Source organism: Schistocerca cancellata, chromosome 7, assembly GCF_023864275.1.
Source record: "Schistocerca cancellata isolate TAMUIC-IGC-003103 chromosome 7, iqSchCanc2.1, whole genome shotgun sequence".
Taxonomy (NCBI): domain Eukaryota; kingdom Metazoa; phylum Arthropoda; class Insecta; order Orthoptera; family Acrididae; genus Schistocerca; species Schistocerca cancellata.
Genome location: NC_064632.1, coordinates 183,148,978 through 183,169,365, shown reverse-complemented (window position 1 = coordinate 183,169,365; position 20,388 = coordinate 183,148,978). Strand labels below are relative to the sequence as shown.

Here is a 20,388-nt window from a genome sequence, read left to right as displayed (position 1 = left end):
CTCCGCCAGAAATTCATATAGATGGTTTTGTCAGTGGAAAAGCGAAAGCCATTGGTGATGCTCCAAGAGTGAAGAAGATCAAGACAGTGCTGAAGACGCCGCTCCAGGAATTTCATAGTGTCAACGAACAGAAGGGCAACAGGCCCAAGATGTAGAGATGGTGGGAGAAATCATTTGCTCCGCCAGAAATTCATATAGACGGTTTTGTCAGTGGAAAAGCGAAAGCCATTGGTGATGCTCCAAGAGTGAAGAAGATCAGGACAGTGCTGAAGACGCCGCTCAGTAAGACAGGTCCATGGAGAACTGCAATAGATGGCAAAATCATTGACAAAAAGGGAGCCGGAGACGTCCGGTGGGAGACAGGCCATTATAGGGTTAATGGTGATAGCAAAGAGGATGACACTCAGTACAGAACCCTGAGGCACACCATTTTCCTGAATAAAGGTGTCCAACAAGGCAGAACCCACACACACCTTGAAAACTCGGTCTTGTAAAAATGCCCAAAGAAAACAGAGCAGGCGCCCACGGAAGCCCCACGTGTAAAAAGTGCAGAGGATACCAGTTCTCCAGCAGGTGTTGTAGGCCTTCTCCAAATTGAAAAAACACGGAGACCGTCTGGGATTTCTGCAGAAAACCATACATGACATGGGTGGAAAAAGTAACGAGATGGTCTACTGCAGAATGCCGTGCTCGAAATCCACACTGTGCATTCGTGAGTAAATGGCGAGATTAGAGCCACCAGACGGGCATGAATCATACGTTCCATCACCTTGCAAATGCAGCTGGTAAGAGAGATGGGGCGGTAGCTAGAAGGAAGGTTTTTGTCCTTACTGGGCTTAGGTATGGGTATGATGGTGGCTTCACGCCAGCGTCCAGGAAATGTGCCCTCAGCCCAGATGTGGTTGTATGTGTTAAGCAGAAAGTGCTTGCCTGCAAGAGAGAGGTGCTGCAACAACAGAATGTGGATAGCATCTGGCTGTGGGGCGGAGGACCGGAATTAACTGAGAGCATGATCTAGCTCCCTCATAGTGAAGGCGGTATTGTAGCACTCACAATTCGGAGAAGAGAAGGGTACCGCCCAAGCCGCCTCTACTCGTTTCCAACTGATGAAGGCAGTGTGATAGTGGGAAGAGCTCAAAACTTCGGCAAAATGGCGGCCCAAGATGTTGGAGATAGCAACAGGATCCACGATGATATCGGCACCTACTGTTAGGCCAGAAATGGGGGAATGAATCTTGGTTCCAGAGACCCATCAGAGGTTGGCCCACACCACAGAGGAAGGTGTGGAACTGTTAAAAGAACTCATGAATGAAATACAACTAGCTTTTTTGCTATCCCGAAGAACTCAGCGACACTTTGCATGCATCTTTTTATAATGAATGCAGTTTTCCAGAGTAGGGTGGCGGTTGAAAATGCAGAGAGCACGTCTCCATACACAAATTGCGTCGCGACATGCCTCAGTCCACCAAGGGACTGGGACATGACATGGTAAAGAGGAAGTGGGAGGAATGGAACATTCTGCAGCAGTAAGGATAACTTGAGATAGTCCACCTGGTCATCACAACTGAAGAAATATTGTTCTGTGAAGGTCACCAGGGAGGTGTAAAGCAGTCAGTTAGCCTTAGTAAGCTGCCATTTGGGCATGCATGTGGATGGGGTAGGAGACAGCAGATGAAGAGCAAATGGAAAATGGTCACTCGAGTAGGCGTCAGAAAGAATGGAACACTCAAGACAATGGGCAAGCTGGGCAGTGCAAAAGGATAGGTCCAAATGGGAATAGGTGTGCGAGAAGGCAGAAAGGAAAGTGGGTGCACCAGTGTTAAGGCAGAAGAGGTTGGTGTTGGTTAAGAATGTCACCTGGGAGAACCCCAAAAGGGATGATGTGCATTAAATTCACCAAGTAGCAAAAACAGTGGTGGGGGGGGGGGGGTAAAGTAATGTGTTTTGTACATTTTAATTCATCAATGTTGTATGGGATAATATTTTGAGGTGATGTCTCACATAAGCAAAAATTATTCTTAATGCAACAGAAAGTGATTTCATGGAAAAAGTTAAAACCATGTGCTGGTTGTGGATCTGAACCCAGACCCTTGCCTTTAACAGGCAGTGCAATTACCATCATGCCATAGTGTCACACATCTCACATAAATTCAAAAGTTACAACTTGTCATTAGCTGCTCCTATTTCTCTCCAAATCTGGATAGCTGTAATGATGTACACATTGAAAAACACAGTAAGAGAGGCTACAGGGAACACAAAGATTAAAGACAGAAAATTATACAAAATGAATGCCATTTCTGCTATATAAAAGCAAAGCTTCAACAATTATAAAATTTCCTTGGATGCATGTCTATGGTTCTATTTTCATCTAGAATAATTAATCATAGGCCTTATCATTAATGCTGAAACTTTTTAGGACTTTGCACAAAGGAAATGTACAACACAAGTACAATGGGAAGACTGTTGTGACTCGCCGATCTTTCAAAGTACCGCCGCACAGTTACGCACGTCCTCTACATGCGGCGCAGTCTGCCAGCCATGCAGCAGCCGCGCCACCTAAGCAGCCAGCCAACCAGCGGCTGCTAGACTTGGACTCAGTGCTGATTTGGCTGTTACAGTGTACACACGTCTTACTTTGTTTACTTGATCTGTGACTTACATGTATTGTGTTGTCCTAGAAATATATTTGTTCAACTAGACATTATAACAATTGGCGATGAGGTAGTGAATTTTTCTTTTTCATCGTTGACCCACAGCTTTCCCTGTCTACTTTAGAGCAACTATTGCAAGGTCTCATTGAACAGCAAATGCTTCTCACACTTGCGATTCGTGATTTCATCGCAGCATCCAATGCGGGGCGTCTCGCGTCGTTGTCTCTCCCTCGTTTTCCTTTTTATGATGAGACGGCGGAAGAATGGTCTGATTACGAAAAACGCCTTCGACAGCACTTCTTGGCATTTCCTGCTGCGGACGACCAAACATGTAAGTCTCTGTTCCTTTCATGGATTTCACCTCAAATGCATCAGTTGCTGTCGCAATTGGCTCCTTTGAAAGATCCTGCATCTTTGTGCTTTGCTGAAATATGCTCACTTCTGTCCGTATATTGTCAAAAGCAAACACATGTGGTAGCCTCTCGTGTTGCCTTTTATCATTGTCAAAAACAACCGAATCAATCCTATCGCACTTGGGCTGCTGAAGCTACGGCCTCAGTAGAAAGAGTAAATTTGTTACTGAAGTTCACAAAGAATCCTACGCCGATTCCATGGTACGGGATACTATTATCCGAGATCGGCGCCCGACAAAGAAGTTCGGGAACATGCCCTTCAGTTGGCAAATACGACTCTAGATGAAGTTCTATCCATCGCTCAGTCTTTTGAAATTTCTCATGCCACTGGAGCACAAATAGAGGCATGGGGCGATGTTGGGGAAATACAACCACTGTGCGATGTTGACGAAGCACGTGGCATGTCCCCGCCTGCCGACGTGGCCACAGTACGCTCCCAAGCACAGCCTCAGCCTAACTGTAAACAAACCTCTAAGAAACTGCAGCAAAACCCACAACAACTTCCTTCATGTCCGCGGTGTTTTACGAAACATTCAGGGGACGATTGTCCCCAACGTTTAGCCGTGTGTTACAAATGCAAAAAGAAGGGTCATGTGTCATCCGTTTGCAAATCTGACCGCCTACCTGACGTTCATGAACATGATGCTGATTCTGCTTCTGTGTTGTCTGTCAATGGTTATTCCAAACTGTCCAAATCCTTGGTCGGGATGTTCCCATGCAGGTGGATACTAGTTCTGCTGCCACAATCATCAATTCTCAGATGTATCTTCAGTTGGGTTCTCCAATCCTATCGCGTGTCACTAGGCAATCCGGACATACAATAAACAGTTGATTTCTCTCTTGGGACAATTTAATACTGAGGTATCTTACAAATCCGGCATTCGCACTGTTCCCATATTTGTGGTCGACCATAGTAATGCGGAGAATCTTTTTGGTTTCAGGCATCTATCACGTACTTGGGGTTTCAACCCTCTCGGGATGGTATTCGTCTGCTTCAGCAAACTGTCACTGCGATCGATGCCCTTCCTCGCTCTACACCTGTTAAGGAACTGCAGGCCTTCTTGGGGAAAATAGCATACTATCACAAGTTTTTACTGTCTGCAGCTTCGGTGGCTCAGCCGTTGCATCGCCTGTTGCATAAAAATGTGCCCTTTCACTGGTCCGCATCATGCGATGTGGCTTTCCAGAAATTGAAGACTATGCTGAAACAGGCCCCGTGCCTGACTACTTATTGACCTGGCCAACATCTTGTTTTTGCCACGGACGCCTCTCAATACAGGGTTGGTGCAGTCCTTGCGCATGTTTCGATGTCTTTCGCATTTTTGGGTTCTCCATAGATGACTCTGTCAATGTCGTCTCTAATGCTATTCCTTATGCTCAATTGGATTCATTGTCGACGACATTTTCGTCCCTTTTTTCTCCTGGGTTAGGCCGTGCAAACGACTTTGAAGCTCATATCACACTCAAAGCCACTGATCGGCCTAAATTTTTTTGGGCTCAGCCCATTCCTGTGGCCCTTCGTGATCGGGTCAAATGGGAGCTGGATCATCTCACTGCTTCAGGGGTCTTGCTTCCTGTCACTTCCAGTGAGTGGTCCTCTCCTGTCATTGTCGTTGCTAAGCCCAATGGTGATATTCGTCTCTGTGGCAATTTCAAAGCCACTGTAAATGCTCAATGCCTCATCGACACTTACCCTATGCCCCGACCTGAAGAATTGTTCAGTAAACTTGCTGGAGGGCAGTATTTTTCTAAACTTGACCTGTCAGAAGCTTATCATCAACTTCCTCTTGACGCTGCTTCCCGGCAGTTCCTGGTCCTTAATACGCCTTTCGGCCTCTATCAATACCAACAATTGCCATTCGGGGTTGCCAGCACCCCTGCTCTCTTTCAGCGATTCTTGGAACAATTATTGCTCCCTGTCCCTGGGTGTATAAATTACATGGACGACATTGTTGTCACTGGCTCCACCACTGAAGAACATCTTCAGAATCGCCACACACTTTTTCATGTCTTACAGACTGCCGGTCTTAAGTGTAATCTTCAGAAATCAAAATTTTTTTCAGGCATCTATCATGTACTTGGGGTTTCAACCCTCTCGGGATGGTATTCGTCTGCTTCAGCAAACTGTCACTGCGATCGATGCCCTTCCTCGCTCTACACCTGTTAAGGAACTGCAGGCCTTCTTGGGGAAAATAGCATACTATCACAAGTTTTTACTGTCTGCAGCTTCGGTGGCTCAGCCGTTGCATCGCCTGTTGCATAAAAATGTGCCCTTTCACTGGTCCGCATCATGCGATGTGGCTTTCCAGAAATTGAAGACTATGCTGAAACAGGCCCCGTGCCTGACTACTTATTGACCTGGCCAACATCTTGTTTTTGCCACGGACACCTCTCAATACAGGGTTGGTGCAGTCCTTGCGCACCGTTTTTCTGATGGTTCTCAACAACCCATTGCTTATGCCTCCAAAATGCTCATGGATGCCCAACGAAAATATTCTCAAATTGAAAAAGAAGCTTTGGCCATTATTTATGCTCTTCATAAGTTTGGTGTTTTTCTCTATGGATTCAAATTCCATCTTGTTACGGACCACAAACCACTTGTTCCCTTGTTTCATCCATCAACGTCGCTTCCCGACAAGGCTGCACAGCACCTCCAGCGTTGGGCTCTTTACTTGTCTCGTTTCAATTATGAGATTCATTTCCAGCCGATGACTCAACATGCAAATGCTGATGCACTGCCTCGCCTTCCCATGGGTCCTGATCTGGCGTTCGATAGGGATGAACTTTTGTGTTTCCACCTGGATGTTGCCGAGCAGCAGGTTGTCAACGAGTTCCCCATCATCGGAGACCGGCTGGCGGCTGCTACGGGTTCTGATCCTACCCCCTCCCAAGTTTTACACTGTATTCAGAAGGGTTGGCCAGATCGTCCGTCCGCTAAGACTTCTGATCTGTTGCAGAACTACTACGCTTTGCGTTACTGCCTCACGGCTAGGGATGGTGTTATCCCCCTTTCCACCGACAATGCTTCACCACGTGTTGTGGTACCTGCATCTTTGCATGCTTTGGTCTTGCGCCTCCTTCACCAAGGGCACTGGGGTGTCTCTCGCACAAAATCTCTGGTGCGCCGTCATGTGTACTGGCCCAGCATCGACACACATGATCACTGCCTGCGGCCCTTGTGCTTCACAGGCCGCCACCCCGTAGTCATCTTTGTCACCGTGGCCTTCGCCTGGGAAGCCCTGGGGGCGTATTCATGCTGACTTCATGGGACCTTTTTTAGGTACTTATTGGTTTCTCATTATTGACACCTACTCTAACTTTCCTTTCATTGTCCGTTGCACGTCACCTACCACCGCGGCAACCACCAATGTTCTAGCTCGCATTTTCTCTTTGGAAGGCCTACCGTCTACTCTTGTTACTGATAATGGTCCGCAATTTGCCTCTTCCGATTTTGTGGATTTTTGTGCCCATCATGGAGTCAAGCATGTCATGGCCCCTCCATTCCATCCACAGTCAAACGGTGAGGCTGAACGACTGGTCCGCACATTTGAGGCTCAGATGAGGAAACTCCTGACTTCTGCTGCTGATGATGTGCTTCTCCAATTTCTGGCTTCTTACCGTTTCACCCCCATAGGCGACCACAGCCCGGCTGAGCTCTTTCACGGCCGACAGCCCCGCATGCTACTTCATCTTCTGCGGCCTTCCACCTCATGGCCACGGGTGCCTTCGCTTGGCTGGTTCACCGCCGGCGACCTTGCATGGGTACGGGGATATGGCAGGCAGCCAAAATGGAGTCCTCACTGCATCTTACTACACCGTGGCCAACGCCTGTATGAAATCCAGGCGAACACGGGTGTTGCAGTGCATCATTCGGACCAGCTTTGGCCTCGTGTGCCAGCAACGCCTGTTCCAAATGCCACTACACCACCTTCGGGTCTACCTGACGCTCGGGATCTTGGAATCTCTCATTACTCACAATGCAGCCCTCTCACCATCATCTCAGTGCCAGCACAAGAACTGACGCCACCAGGAGACGTGCCCATGCAGGAACCAGATGACCATCTGTTGGAGCAACTCTACTCGCCTCCTTCTCCTATGGACGCCGCCCATGTCTCCTGTTATAACAACCAGACTTGCTGCCACGGGCAGATTGGGACACGGGGCCCCAGCAGATTCGACCCCCACATCTCCTGTCATCTCGACCCGTTATCATCGGGGACACTTCCAACCGTGCGGGAAGTCTCCTCCTTAAGACTTTACGGCCAGTCAAACAACACCTATGGACGTTAGCAATCTACAGGCCATCTCCATCAAGACCAGTGCAAAACATTTAAAGGGGGGAAAAGTGTTGTGACTCGCCGATCTTTCAAAGTGCCGCTGCACAGTTACGTGCATCCTCTACATGCGGCACTGTCTGCCAGCCATGCAGCAGCTGCGCCACCTATGCGGCCAGCCAGCCAGCGGCCGCTAGACTTGGACTCGGTGCTGATTTGACTGTTACAGTGTACACAAGTCTTACTTTATTTACTTGATCTGTGACTTACATGTATTGTGTCGTAATATATTTGTTCAACTAGACGTTATAACAAAGACATGTACTATTTGCCCTAGTTCTAGAATGGCAGATGTCAATTGAACTTTGTCAACTTTAGGCCAGCTGCTGCCAACACTGGTGATTTAACAGTACAGTACCCATGCGTTCCACGGCTGTTAAATTGGAAAAGCCAGGATAAAATGTAACAATTATGAGTAGCAACAATACTGTTACAGCAGTTACTGTGATTGTCGTGCCACGCCATGCCAAATCAATAAGTACATGTATGGTGTCAGCACTTCAACATGAAAGTGCAACTTGTTCCCCCACTTGGGTGCCCATGTGCTGGGAATTGATGCGCAGAGCTTGCTTCCTTTGCTCCTAGCACACCCCTGAGAATGTGTTCAGGATGTTAAACCAACTATACATTAATTATCTGAAAACAGCACACAGCACATATTATTTATGCAGGCTTGGCATTGGCTACATCTAATCGAAATGTCACTCAATACACAATCAACAACATAAGACAAAAACATAAAGCAGTAAAATCTGTCTTCTGAAACAGTAAATTCTATCTTCTGAAACTGCTTCATTGAAGAGATAGTATGACATCTTTTAATCATCTCACAAATGATGTTGTGACAGATAAGAGAACATGGAACATAAAATCAGCTTTACAGTCACTTAATAGAGGAAAGGCCACTGGTCCTAACGAGGTTCATGTTTGATTCTATATAGATTATGTAAGAGAACTTGATCCCCTTCTACTAGCAGTTTATCACAGGTCACAAGAACATTAAAGGATTTTGAAGCATTGTAAAACAATGGCAGTTATTTCTCTTTTCAAGAAGGGTTTTCAGACAGACGTACATAACTGTGGGGCTTTGTTGTTAAAACATTGACCTTTTGACAAATAACGGAACATGCTTTACATGTATGTAATATGGTCTTCAGGAGACCATAAATCTCATCTCCTTTGTAAAAATCAACATGAAATTTGCAAGCAGTTAATCATGTGAAACTCAGTTTGCTCTGCTTGTTAATGAGATCCTTTCAGCAGTAGATAATGGTACACAGGTTGATACCATGTTCCGTGACTTCCAGAAGGCATTCAGTACACCTTCTCACTGTTTTCTAATGGCCAAAATATGAATTTATGAAACATCAGACCACTGGAGTACTGGTCATGTCAAAGCTGAGTGAAGTGTCATATGATTATTACTATTCACAACTTATATAAGTTATTTGGTAGAAAGCATTGGCAGTTCTAAGGTAGTTCGCAGATGATGTTGATGGTATATGGAAGCTGCAGACCCATCAGACTGTAGGAAAATGCAAAAACCTAAAAGAATACAGATGCTCCACGCAAGGACTGGCAGTTGCCTCTCAGCACAAGGAAATTTAATTAACTGCATGCAAAAAGGAAAAAACACACTGTCTACTGATTACACCATTGATCACTAAAGGTTCAGTACAAGAAACCTAAGTACATGTAATTTATACAAGAAGGAGACTTTACAAAACCATCAGTGTGAGAGTATCATATATTCAGAAAAGTAATGTGACATACTGCTTCCTCCCAAACATAGTTCATGGAATGACAATAAGAGTAAAATCAAAGAAATTTGTGGTCAAACAGAGGGTCACTGATAGTCATCCACTCCACACAATAGTCACAGATAGAACAGGAGGAGAGAAGGGGGTGAGAGAATAGCCTACCTTTTTACTTTGCCATCTACTTGTTTCAAAATGTTGTAATTGGAAGGAAGGAAGATCAAGGGTTCAATGTTCCATTGACAACAAAGTCATTAGCAACAGTCACAATCTAAGATTGTGAACGGAAATAAGCTGTGTCCTTTTCAAAGAAATTAACCTGGTATTCAGAGAAACCATGGAAAACTTAAGTCTGAATGGTCAGACAGGGGTTTGAAGTGCTCTCCTTCTGAATGGGAGTCCAGTAACTTACCACTGCGCCACCTTGCTCAGTAAGCCTATGATTGTTCATATTCATTTAGATGTTCCTATCTAAATTGTATGATTGTTCATTTTGATGGTACATTCAGTCCATTTTTCAGGACTTCTTATGCTGAAAAAATAGTGTAACTGAACTTGGCCACAAAGCTGAAAGATCAGTCTAAAGGCATTACGAGAAATAACACCCGTGAAACAAATCAACTCAGTGATGCTATAAGAAATTACTGCTGAAGACATCACAAACTGATAGATATACATTCAAATATTTTGTAGTAATGGCATGCTAGAAACAAATTTCCAAGAAATGGCTAAAGGAACTGTATTTGTGCAGACAGTATTATGAATACATTTTGCAAATTTCACATTAAAAATTTTATATGCCTAATCATATATAAATAAGTATGAATGTATCATACCAAGATCCACAGAGAAGCCAAGCCAGATCCGGAAGGGTCTTGGTACTATGATTGTAGTTGAGTTAAAGTTGACATAATAGACCATAAGAAGAGGTAGTGATGCCACTGTGGGCAGCAGAAGTTTGTGACGCCATCGTAGGTCCAGCACATCATCAGCAAAACCCAACAACAACATGCAGCAAATTGACAACAGTGCAGCCACCAACTCCACCAACTGGTAAAACAGACCACAATGAAAAATTATTTTAAATGAATGAGTTAAATGATGATGTGTAATACAGAATACACTATTAGTCAATAGAGACTAGCAGATCACACCATGCATTTTATAGTTTATCAAGTAATAAATAGAAAACACTAGAGGGAGCATTTTCCCCTAATTTATGGATGCATTCCTTCTCAACTCCAGATCCATGAGGCACAGATGTTACATTTTCAGCAGAACTAGCTGGCATTTCATAGATATGCATGGTGAGTCAAGATGATTCTATTAACCTTTCAAAATACATCCAAAATTTTGGATTTTATGATTATCTCAAGTTTAGGGGGTATTAGTTAATCAGAGAGTGAAAAAATCACTATACTCCATTAATTACTTACAGATTTTCAGTTACACGAATTCTCTTCTCATGACTGCAGAAATTAATCTCTCTTTAACTGTTTGTTTTTAATATTTTTTACCTAATATCGGCTTTAATTGCTTACTGTCTGTCTCAATGGTAACAGATAACATGCAGAATGAAATTTTCACTTTGCAAGTTAATGAATGTTGAATTTCATTTTCTGACAACTTAAAAATGCAGGAGGAACACACAAATCTCAGTTTAATCCATGGCCTAGTACATAGTTTCAACTTATTTGGTTTTTAACTTATCCTGTTTGGCTTCTGGTGATGTAAGACAAACCTCAACATGGCCAACCCAACTGGACAGTGGTGTCTTTTTCAAGTACAGAATATAAAAATTGGTAAATTACAGATGATAACATAGGACTCCAGTTTGAATCCATGTAATAATTACACTTGTGACAGTCCCTCACACCATGCGACAAGGATATCTACATCACTTGCCTACATTTATGCACAAAAATTGAATAGTCAACCCAGCTTGATGCCCAGGAATATACAGACTACTGAGGCAAAACATAACGACCTCCTTAATGGCATTGTGACAGGGACAGTTATCCTGATGGCAGACATCACCAATGGGAAAGACATTAAGCATGAAAGGATAACAAGTGGTACACAGTAATATTCACATAGACCACAGCTGATATGTTACTTTTGATTAAAGCCACAGGTCCCATGGAAACCCAGGTGAATGCCCCCCCCCCCCCCCCCCCCAATACCACAATATTGCCCAACTTCTGTTACAGTTGTAAATATCTTCAGTACAAAGGTTAATTAATAAACAAAAAGTTTACAAACTTACATGGCACATTGGACATACAACAAGGGTCAGCAACCACACAGGAACTGGAAGTCGCAAATGCCACAAGAGAGTGCTAAAGTCAAGAGAAGGTGTTGCTATACAAACACGGGTGGAGCACACAGCGACCATTGCCATTCACAGTGTGGAAGTGTTGTGAGTAATATGACTACCTACATATACTCCAAAACGGCTGAGATACATTTGATTTTTGGCGCAGCCAACTGCAGTGGATGAGAAGCCATGTGATTGTATCATGCAAAATACCACAATAGAAAAGTGCCTTACTACACATTATTCGCCACCCTGAGGTGTCATGCTACACATTATCACCACCCTGTATCAACACTTATGCAAAACTGGCTCATTCCATGTGCACAAGGTGGATACTGGATCTCAATGAACAACACAGACAGTTGTGACGGAAGAAGGTATTCTTGAAAGGGTGCAGCGTATGTAGTCGACAAGTACATGAGGTATATCCCATACTACTGACATATCCCAACCCTCCATCTGGCACATTGTACACGATAAAGAACTGCATCTGTTTAATTTCCAACACGTCCAGGCATTGCAACCAGTTGATTACAACAAGCTGATGGCATATGCACAGTGGTTTTTGCAGGAATCAGCTGCAGACCAAAGCTTCACAGCAAGCATCCAATGCCTGCTCCTCAAATTTTTCCATAAAGAAGTACACCATAACTGGTCTTAAGGGGTTCCCCACAGCATTACAGTCGCTCTGTTCGTAGGTTTGAAATATTCAGTTGAGAGGCAATATTTAAACAGTTCTGTGGAAAATCCGATTCAGCTGTTGCAACACTTTACTGAGCAGATCCATATCAAATAGCAATACCACATGAAAATAACTACCTCATCCGGCTGGACCTCCGTCACTTCATTTATTGATAAGATGTGCTCTGCAGCCAGGAGCCCATGACATTCATTTCAGTAGGACTCAAGTATTGAGAGCCACAAGTGGAGAGGCTATACAGAGAGGCCATAGAGATTGTAAAACACTCCAGGAATTTCAATAGGAAGGAGGAGGGCATGAAACTGAATGACATCTGGATTCCAGTGCTGAAGAAGATGTGTACCAGTCTTCCACCACGGGGTAATAGCAACAATGGACAACGGCAGTCAACAACAGCCAATTGCACTTGGGTATTCAAAACGTGACATCATGCCACAGTATGATAGAAAGTGGAATTTTGCTGCAGTCAGCAGTGAGCTAGGGTGTGAATCAGACATTCAAAGAAGCTACAGTCCCCCTTGAAAATGTCCTCTGCAGATGGGGATGAAACTTTGGGTTTTAATGTTAAATCCATTCGACCACAGTGTAACAGGCCAGAACTTTTTATTAACTGTGTCATTCCTGGCCATGAAAGTTTACGTTCTACAATAATATTTAGATATTTGAATCTTTCGAAGAAGAACTGACACAATGGCTTATGATGAAGTAACTAAAAGACTTTTCATATTACCAAATGTAAACCTACTCAAGTCTTGCTTTTCTACAGATAGACACAAAGTTTGTGTCACTAACAAGGTTTGATAGAAATAAACAAGAAAAATGATCCTATTACAGTTTTGTGTGATCACTTCAAGATCATACCTTTGACAGTGTACAGATTGGCAACTTGCTTTAACTGTTCTGGAATGCAAAGTTCTGCATTACCCAAAACACCAAAGTGTAGCCTCCTGTGGCAACAGTCACAATGGAAATCCACTCATAAAAAAAAAGTTTAACAATATGTGGGTACATGAAATGAAATGATCACATATGTTCAGTTGTAGATAAAGCAGGTGGCAGACTTCTGATTACTGGTAAGATACTAGGAAAATGCAATCAGTCTACATTCAAGATTGTTTACAAGAGACTTGCATGACACTTCGAGAATACTGCTCAACGTGTCGTGCCTATACCAAATAAGACTTACTGGGGAAATTGAATGTATATAATGAATTGCAGCATGATACTTAACAAGTTTAACTTACAGGAAAGTATCATGGAACTGAAACTTCCTGGCAGATTAAAACTGTATGCCAGACTGTGACTCGAACTCAGGACCTTTGCCTTTCACAAGTAGCTCTACCATCTCAGCTACCCAAGCACAACTCACAACCTGTCCTCACAGTTTTATTCTACCAGGAAGTTTCATATCAGTGTTCACTCCACTGCAGAGTGAAAATTTCATTCTGAAAACATCCCCCAGGCAGTGGCAAGCCATGTCCTCACAGTATCCTTTCTTCCAGGAGTGCTAGTTCTGCAAGTTTCACAGGAGAGCTTCTGTGAAGTTTGGAAGATAGGAAACAAGGTACTGGCAGAAGTAGAGCTGTGAGGATGGGTCGTGAGTTGAGCATGGGTAGCTAAGATGGTAGAGCAGTTGCCTGTGAAAGGCAAAGGTCCTGAGTTTGAGTCTCAGTCTAACACACAGTTTTAATCTACCAGGAAGTTTCATATTAGTGCACACTCCGCTGCAGAGTGAAAATTTCTTTCTGGAAACATTCCCCAGGCTGTGGCGAGGCCATGTTTCCGCAGTATCCTTTCTTCCAGGATGTGCTTCAGAACTGAGGTATAATCTCCTTAATACATATAAACATTTAGAGCGAAGAGAAGCAGCTGTATGAATATCAAGAGTCAGATGGGAAACCAGTAATAAGCAAAAGAGTAGAAGGAGGAAGAAAGATATAGAGAATCTTCCAGCATAAGAAGTCACCTTCATTCTCCAATGGCCTTGTCAAAGAAGGTGGAGGAGCAGACAGAGGTTCAGGGCACTCTCTTGTCCTTAGGGTGGGTAACTGCCCCTAAAGGCAGAAGAATCGGCAATGATCAACAGCGTGAGGATGCGGAAATGGAAACCACTGCATTAAAGACACACAGCGTGTATCAACAAGATATGTGGCCTGAATTGAAAAAGTGTCATGATGGCCTATCCACTGCAAAATATTTCGGAATAGTCCCCCAATTCAGATCTCAGGGAGGGGACTGCCAAGGGGGAGATGACCATGAGAAAAAGATTGAATAATCAATGGAAGGATAATGTTCTACAAATCGGGGCATAGAATGTAAGAAGCTTCAATGTAATAGGGAAGCTAGAAAATCTGAAAAAGGGAATATAAAGACTCAATCTAGATATAGTAGGGATCAGTGAATTGAGTGGAAAGTAGACAAGGATTTCTGGTTGGATGAGCATAGGGTAATATCAACAGCAACAGAAAATGGTATAATGGGAGTAGGATTCATTCTGAATAGAAAGGTATGGCAGAGAGTGTGTTACTGTGAATAGTTCAGTGATAGGGTTGTTCTGATGAGAACTGATGATGATGATGATGATTTAGTTGAGGGGGCTCTCAACATCATGGTCATCAGCACCCTGACGAAAAGTCCACATGAAATCTCATGGGTGGGGATGAAGTCTATCCCCACATGCGGTGCAGTTTATAACTTACTAAAGTCTGCCGCCCATCCCTACCAGTTTAGGGATGAGGCCTGACAGTTCAGAAAATTTCAGCACTCTGTTAATGCTGGTATCGGTATCTGCGAGGATGGTGGGCAGATCTCCAGTGAGACCGAGGGCTGCCCTAACAGGACATATGTAGCTACAATATGCTGAACTGAAAGTGGCAAGCCACAAACTTCACAGAATGGTGGATCCTCACGTTGGAGGAGGAAGCCATGTGTTGAAAGGGCTATGCCTGGTGTGCAGTTTGGTAAGAAAAACCTCCTTCCAGCGGCGAGGCTGACACGAAGTCCACCAAGCCTTTGTGGTCAATTTCAGTGACCGCAGTTTGTTGTCTGATAACTGCAACCATTCAGTCTCCCGCTGACACATGATGCATCTGTCAGAAAATGAGATAATGGCATGCAACAGGATGGGACATTGATGTACAGCACCATCCCAACATGCTTCCTTGGCAACTTTGTCAGCCATGTCGTTACGCTGTATCCCAATGTGGTCAAGTACACAGCAAAAGATCACCACCTTGCCACAGCGCAGGAGCCGCTGTAAAGAGTCATGGATGAGCTGAATCAGCACGTCTACTGGATACATTTGGTGAATTGCTTGCAGTGATGTCTGTGAACCCTCTCCAGTGGTATCAGAATGCCATATAACTCCGCATCATAATTTGCAAATTGTTCTGGAAGACACACTTTAAATACCTCATCAGGGAAAACCACAGAACAACCGAGAGCACTTTCCTACTGTGATCCATTTCTATAAATAATGATAAAACTATGGTACACACTTAAAATAGACGAAAACAAAGTTGTAAAAACCACATCTGGAGTACAACTTTTCATGTACTGTGTCAAGCTTAAAATCACTTTGGGCCCCTGAAGACACCAAGGCGGCACTGCATTCCATCCCTGGGTGTGTATTTTCATGCCCGAGAAATCCAGATCCTTGAGACAGTTCATAGCATGTATACCAAATGGCTGGGTCGCTTGAGGCCAATTCCTGAACAGTCGTTCGAAGGTGGGTTGTATCACTGAACTAAATGCTAATGACTGAGGGGATGATGAGATTTTCAGCATCTGTCGAGCCAAAAGGATACGTAACCGAATCCAGAGCCATGGTTCACCAGCCTCTGCACACACACTCTGAACTGGGCTGGTCCAAAAGGCTGCAGTCAATATCCGAATGCCCTAATGGTGGACAGCATCTAACATCTGAAGGTGGGAAGGACGGGTCGATCCGTAGACTACACTGCCATAGTCTAGGCGTGATTGAACAAATGCCTTATAAAACTGCAGGAGCCGGGATGAAGCCCTTTGTTCATAGGTCTTTCATGTGTGGGAGCTATGTTAATTTCGGGTCAAATAATAAACCCAAAAAGCGCACAGTGTCTTGAAAATGTAAAATACGGTCCCCCATTGTAAGCTCAGATTGGTTAAAACTCCGATTAAAATTGACACACATAGTCTTCTCAGGTGAGAAGCAAAAGCTAGTTGTCAGGGCCCAGGTTTCCAGCCTGGTACAAAGAACACACTGTGATAGCAAAGGGTGCCAGAACTTTCACAGCAATTGCTTGCATGGTCGTGGTAAGAGGGACAGGAGAGGAGTGGCATCTGTCATCAAGGAAAATAGCCACTCCACCTTTAGCCCTGTCTCCAGTAGTATCGTCCTTCCTGTATATGTGGTAGCCCCGTAATGCAGGTGTGTCTGTGACTTTAAGATGCTTCTCTTGTAAGCAGATGAAGAAAGGTTTATCCTGGACCAGTAGCTGCAATTCTTCTCAATGTGAGGGATATCCATTCAAATTCCACTGCAACACAGAAGACCCTATGGAAGCCATTGGTTAGCGCTAGTGGTTCTTTTCTTTCTCCCTCGGAGGTGGTGACTGACTGGGCAGGTCAGGGGGAATGTTAGCCAGTTCCATGCTCTCTGGTTCCTCCGATTGGAGGTCCATATCCTCAAGAGTATAGTCGCCATTAGAAAGTGAGAAAGTTCGTCAATCCAAAGGTTTACCTACCACTTTCTTGGACTTAGAACTACTTTTTGAAGCACGTTTTTCTTTACTGGCAGGAGGAGGCGGCTACCTGGGTTGCGGGGATGGCTTAGTTGGCTTCTGATGTTGGGCCGTGGTATGTGGCTTAGGTGGTAAGCCTACTGCAGACAGCTTCCGAACAACATCAGTTGTAAGTGGAGCAGTTCCCCCACAGGTACATTGACAAGTGCAAGTGCTCGTACTGGATTCTGTGGTCTGAGTTTGTGTGGACGCATCACACTTAGATATTGGTGTGTTAAGGGCTGATGCAAAAGAAGTAGCAAAAACTGGTTGTTGCATGGCTTTGTAAGCCTTTTTAGATTCACCATAGTGTATGCGTCTCTTTACTTTCAACTCTTGAATTTTCTTTTCCTTGTTGTAAATCCCACACTTTCTGCTCCACACTGGATGATCTCCAGAGCAGTTTACACATTTCGGAGGAAGTGTACAAGAAGTCCATGACTCATGAGCAGGGCCTCCACAATTGCCACACATAGCCTTCCTGTTACATCTCATAGTGGCATGGCCAAATATTTGACATTTATAGTATCGCAGGGGTTAGGAACAAATGGGTGAACCTTAAGAGGGATATAGCCTGCAAGGATATGTTCCGGTAATTCAGAAGTACTAAATGTTAGAATAAACATTGCCAATTTTTCCAATTTGCCATTGACCCTCCTCATATAATTCTGCACCTCAGTGATGCCTACATTCTTCACTCTACACGTAACTCCATGGGGCCCACCTCCATTATATCGGAGCAGGTAACCACGCCCTTGCTATAGTTAAGGGTGTTATGCAATTCAGCCTCAACTGGGTAGTCACCTAAGGTCTTAAATCCCAGCAACTCAGATATTTAGTTGGAATTAGCAGTTTCAACTAAAAGTGCTCCATTACGAAGTTGTTTGACACTTTTCAAAGACCCAGCAATACCTTCCAATGCCTTGTGAATATAGAAAGAGGATATCTTCACAAAGCTTTCCCCATTGCACTTGATTACAATGACAGTGTTATGGTACACTAATGCCATGTTACTATTACTCTGAGGCTTCTTTTCGGGAGGTCTGACCAACCGAGCTCTCTTTGAGGAATGGGTGTAGGTGCTGCCTGACAGTACACCCGTCCCGTCACGAGTAGTAGTTTCATGAGACAGTTCCATAAGGATCCCACAAGATGCTAGGGAAACAACTCTCGACCCAGGCAGAGCCCTGCATGCCTGAGCAAGCCTGATACAACTGGTGGGAGGGGGGAAGGGGGGGCGCAGGTGCCCCACAGGTTGCCCACTAAAGGCTGTTTTACCTCAACAGCCATTCACCTCCTCAGCACGTAGCACACCTTGAGGTTGAGGGTTTTTTTTATAGAGATGTGTACCGACCTCGCAGTCCAGGTGGTGAAGTCACGATCCCTGTTCTCCGAAACACACAACATTCCACAGCTGCGCCGCAAGGTGGTTGTTGAAGTATGACCAGAGCTTATGGTGACAAAGGACGTGGTGCTTAACAGTCACCAGCTCACGAACCCCAGGGTCGTCAAGCCCGTACTCAGCAAATGAATGCTGAGCCCCTGAGGGGCTGATGAGAACTGACAACAAACCAACACTGACAACGATAGTTCAGGTACTGTAGTGTCCCCAGAATTTTACAAAAGTCTGGAGTCACTTGTGTTCCAGCCGCTTCGAACACACGTTATTTTGTAGTGGGTTGTAGCATAAACAGATACACACTGCTGCAGAACGTTATTTGTGCAGGCTAACCGAGAAAGAAGAGCAAAACCAGGCCAACAAGTGACGTGCTCAGTTGCAGCAAAGAGAAAAGAAAAACTTCCGGCCCAGAATTCCGTGGACGAATTTCATGCACAAAAAACATTGGTGATTGTTGTGTGTTGTGGAGAGACAACGGAAGAAAAAAAAAAAGATTATTATTAATAGTGGCTTGGTCTCGAGCAGACAAACATGTATATTAGTATTGTATCATTGAGAAGAAATGTTATTTAATTTGGTTGAATTCAGTCATGTGCAAATGCCCTAAGAAAGTAAGGGCTTACTGTTTAATGTGGCAGTGAAATGGTGTATTGAATTTTGAATATAGAATATGCTAACAGCAACTGAATTTTGAGAGTGTCTTTATTTGGGCTAGATAATAGGATTTTGGAATAGTAGATGAATTTTCACCTTCTTCAAAATGTAGAATCTTCGGAGAAGAGTTTGATGCAAGCAGAAGACGCCGGAGCTGCGGGGAAACTGAGCCTGTATCTGGCATTCAAGTAAGTTCACACAGATAGTCCAAGGAGCGCGGCACTAAGTTTTAGAGAAGATACAACGGGGCACCGCAGTACACATGCTTACATTGCAAGCTGAAGATTAAGAGAGAGAGGAAGTATCTGAGGATATTGAAAAGGTAATACAGTATGTAAAAGGAGATGAAAATTTAATAGTCATAGGGGACTGGAATGCAGTTGTAGGGGAAGGAGTAGAAGAAAAGGTCACAAGAGAATATGAGCTTGGGAAACAGGGAGAGAGAGGAGAACATTAATTGAGTTCTGTAATAAATTTCTGCTAGTAATAGTGAATACACTGTTCAAGAATCACAAGAGGAGGACATATACTTGGGAAAGGCTGGTGATATAGGAAGATTAGATTACATCATGGTCAGACAGAGATTCTGTAATCAGACACTGGATTGAAAGGCTTACCCAGGTGCAGGTATAGACTCAGATTACAATTTGGTAGTGATGAAGAGTGATTAAGAAGTCAGGAAGAATCAATATGCAAAGAAGTGGGTTACGGAAGTACTAAGGAATGCCGAGACATGCTTGAAGTTCTCTTAGGTTGTAGATACAGCAATGAGGAATAGCTCAGCAGGCACAATAGTTGAAGAGGAATGGTCATCTCTAAAAACAGGCATGTTGGAAAGAAAAACATAAGTACAAAGAAAGTAACTGTGAAGAAACAATTGGTAACAGAAGAAATACTTCAGTTGATCGATGAAAGAAGGAAGTACAAAAATGTTCAGGGAAATTCAGGAATACAGATATACAAGTCGCTGAAGAATGAAATGAATAGGAAGTGTAGGAAAGCTAAGACAAAGTGGATGCATGAAAATTGTAAAGGAGTCGAAAAAGAAATGACTGTTGGAAGGACTAACTCAGCATGTAGAAAAGTTAAAACGACCTTTGGTGAAATTATAAGCAAGGGCAGTAATATTAAGAGTGCAACAGGAATTCCACTGTTAAATACAGAGGAGAGAGCAGATAGGTGGAAAAAGTATGTTGAAGGCCTTTATGAGGGGGAAGATTTGTCTGATGTGCAAGAAGAAACAGGAGTGGATTTAATTGAGATAGGGGATCCAGTATTAAATAGGGGATCCAGTATTAAAATCAGAATATAAGAGAGGTTTGGAGGACTTAAGATCAAATAAGGTAGAAGGGATAGATAACTTTCATCACAGTTTCTAAAATCATTGAGGGAAGTAGCAACAA

At 43.8% G+C, this 20,388-nt stretch overlaps 1 protein-coding gene across 1 annotated transcript in view; it reads right to left on the bottom strand.

Annotated features, from left to right (window-relative positions):
• The window catches only part of LOC126092598 (UDP-N-acetylglucosamine--dolichyl-phosphate N-acetylglucosaminephosphotransferase), a 133,465-nt gene that overhangs the window by 104,412 nt on the left and 8,665 nt on the right, over window positions 1-20,388 (bottom strand). The window contains exon 3 of the mRNA XM_049908294.1: window positions 9,992-10,205. Coding sequence (XP_049764251.1) covers window positions 9,992-10,205 — 214 coding nt within the window. The remainder of the gene's footprint in view (window positions 1-9,991; window positions 10,206-20,388) is intronic.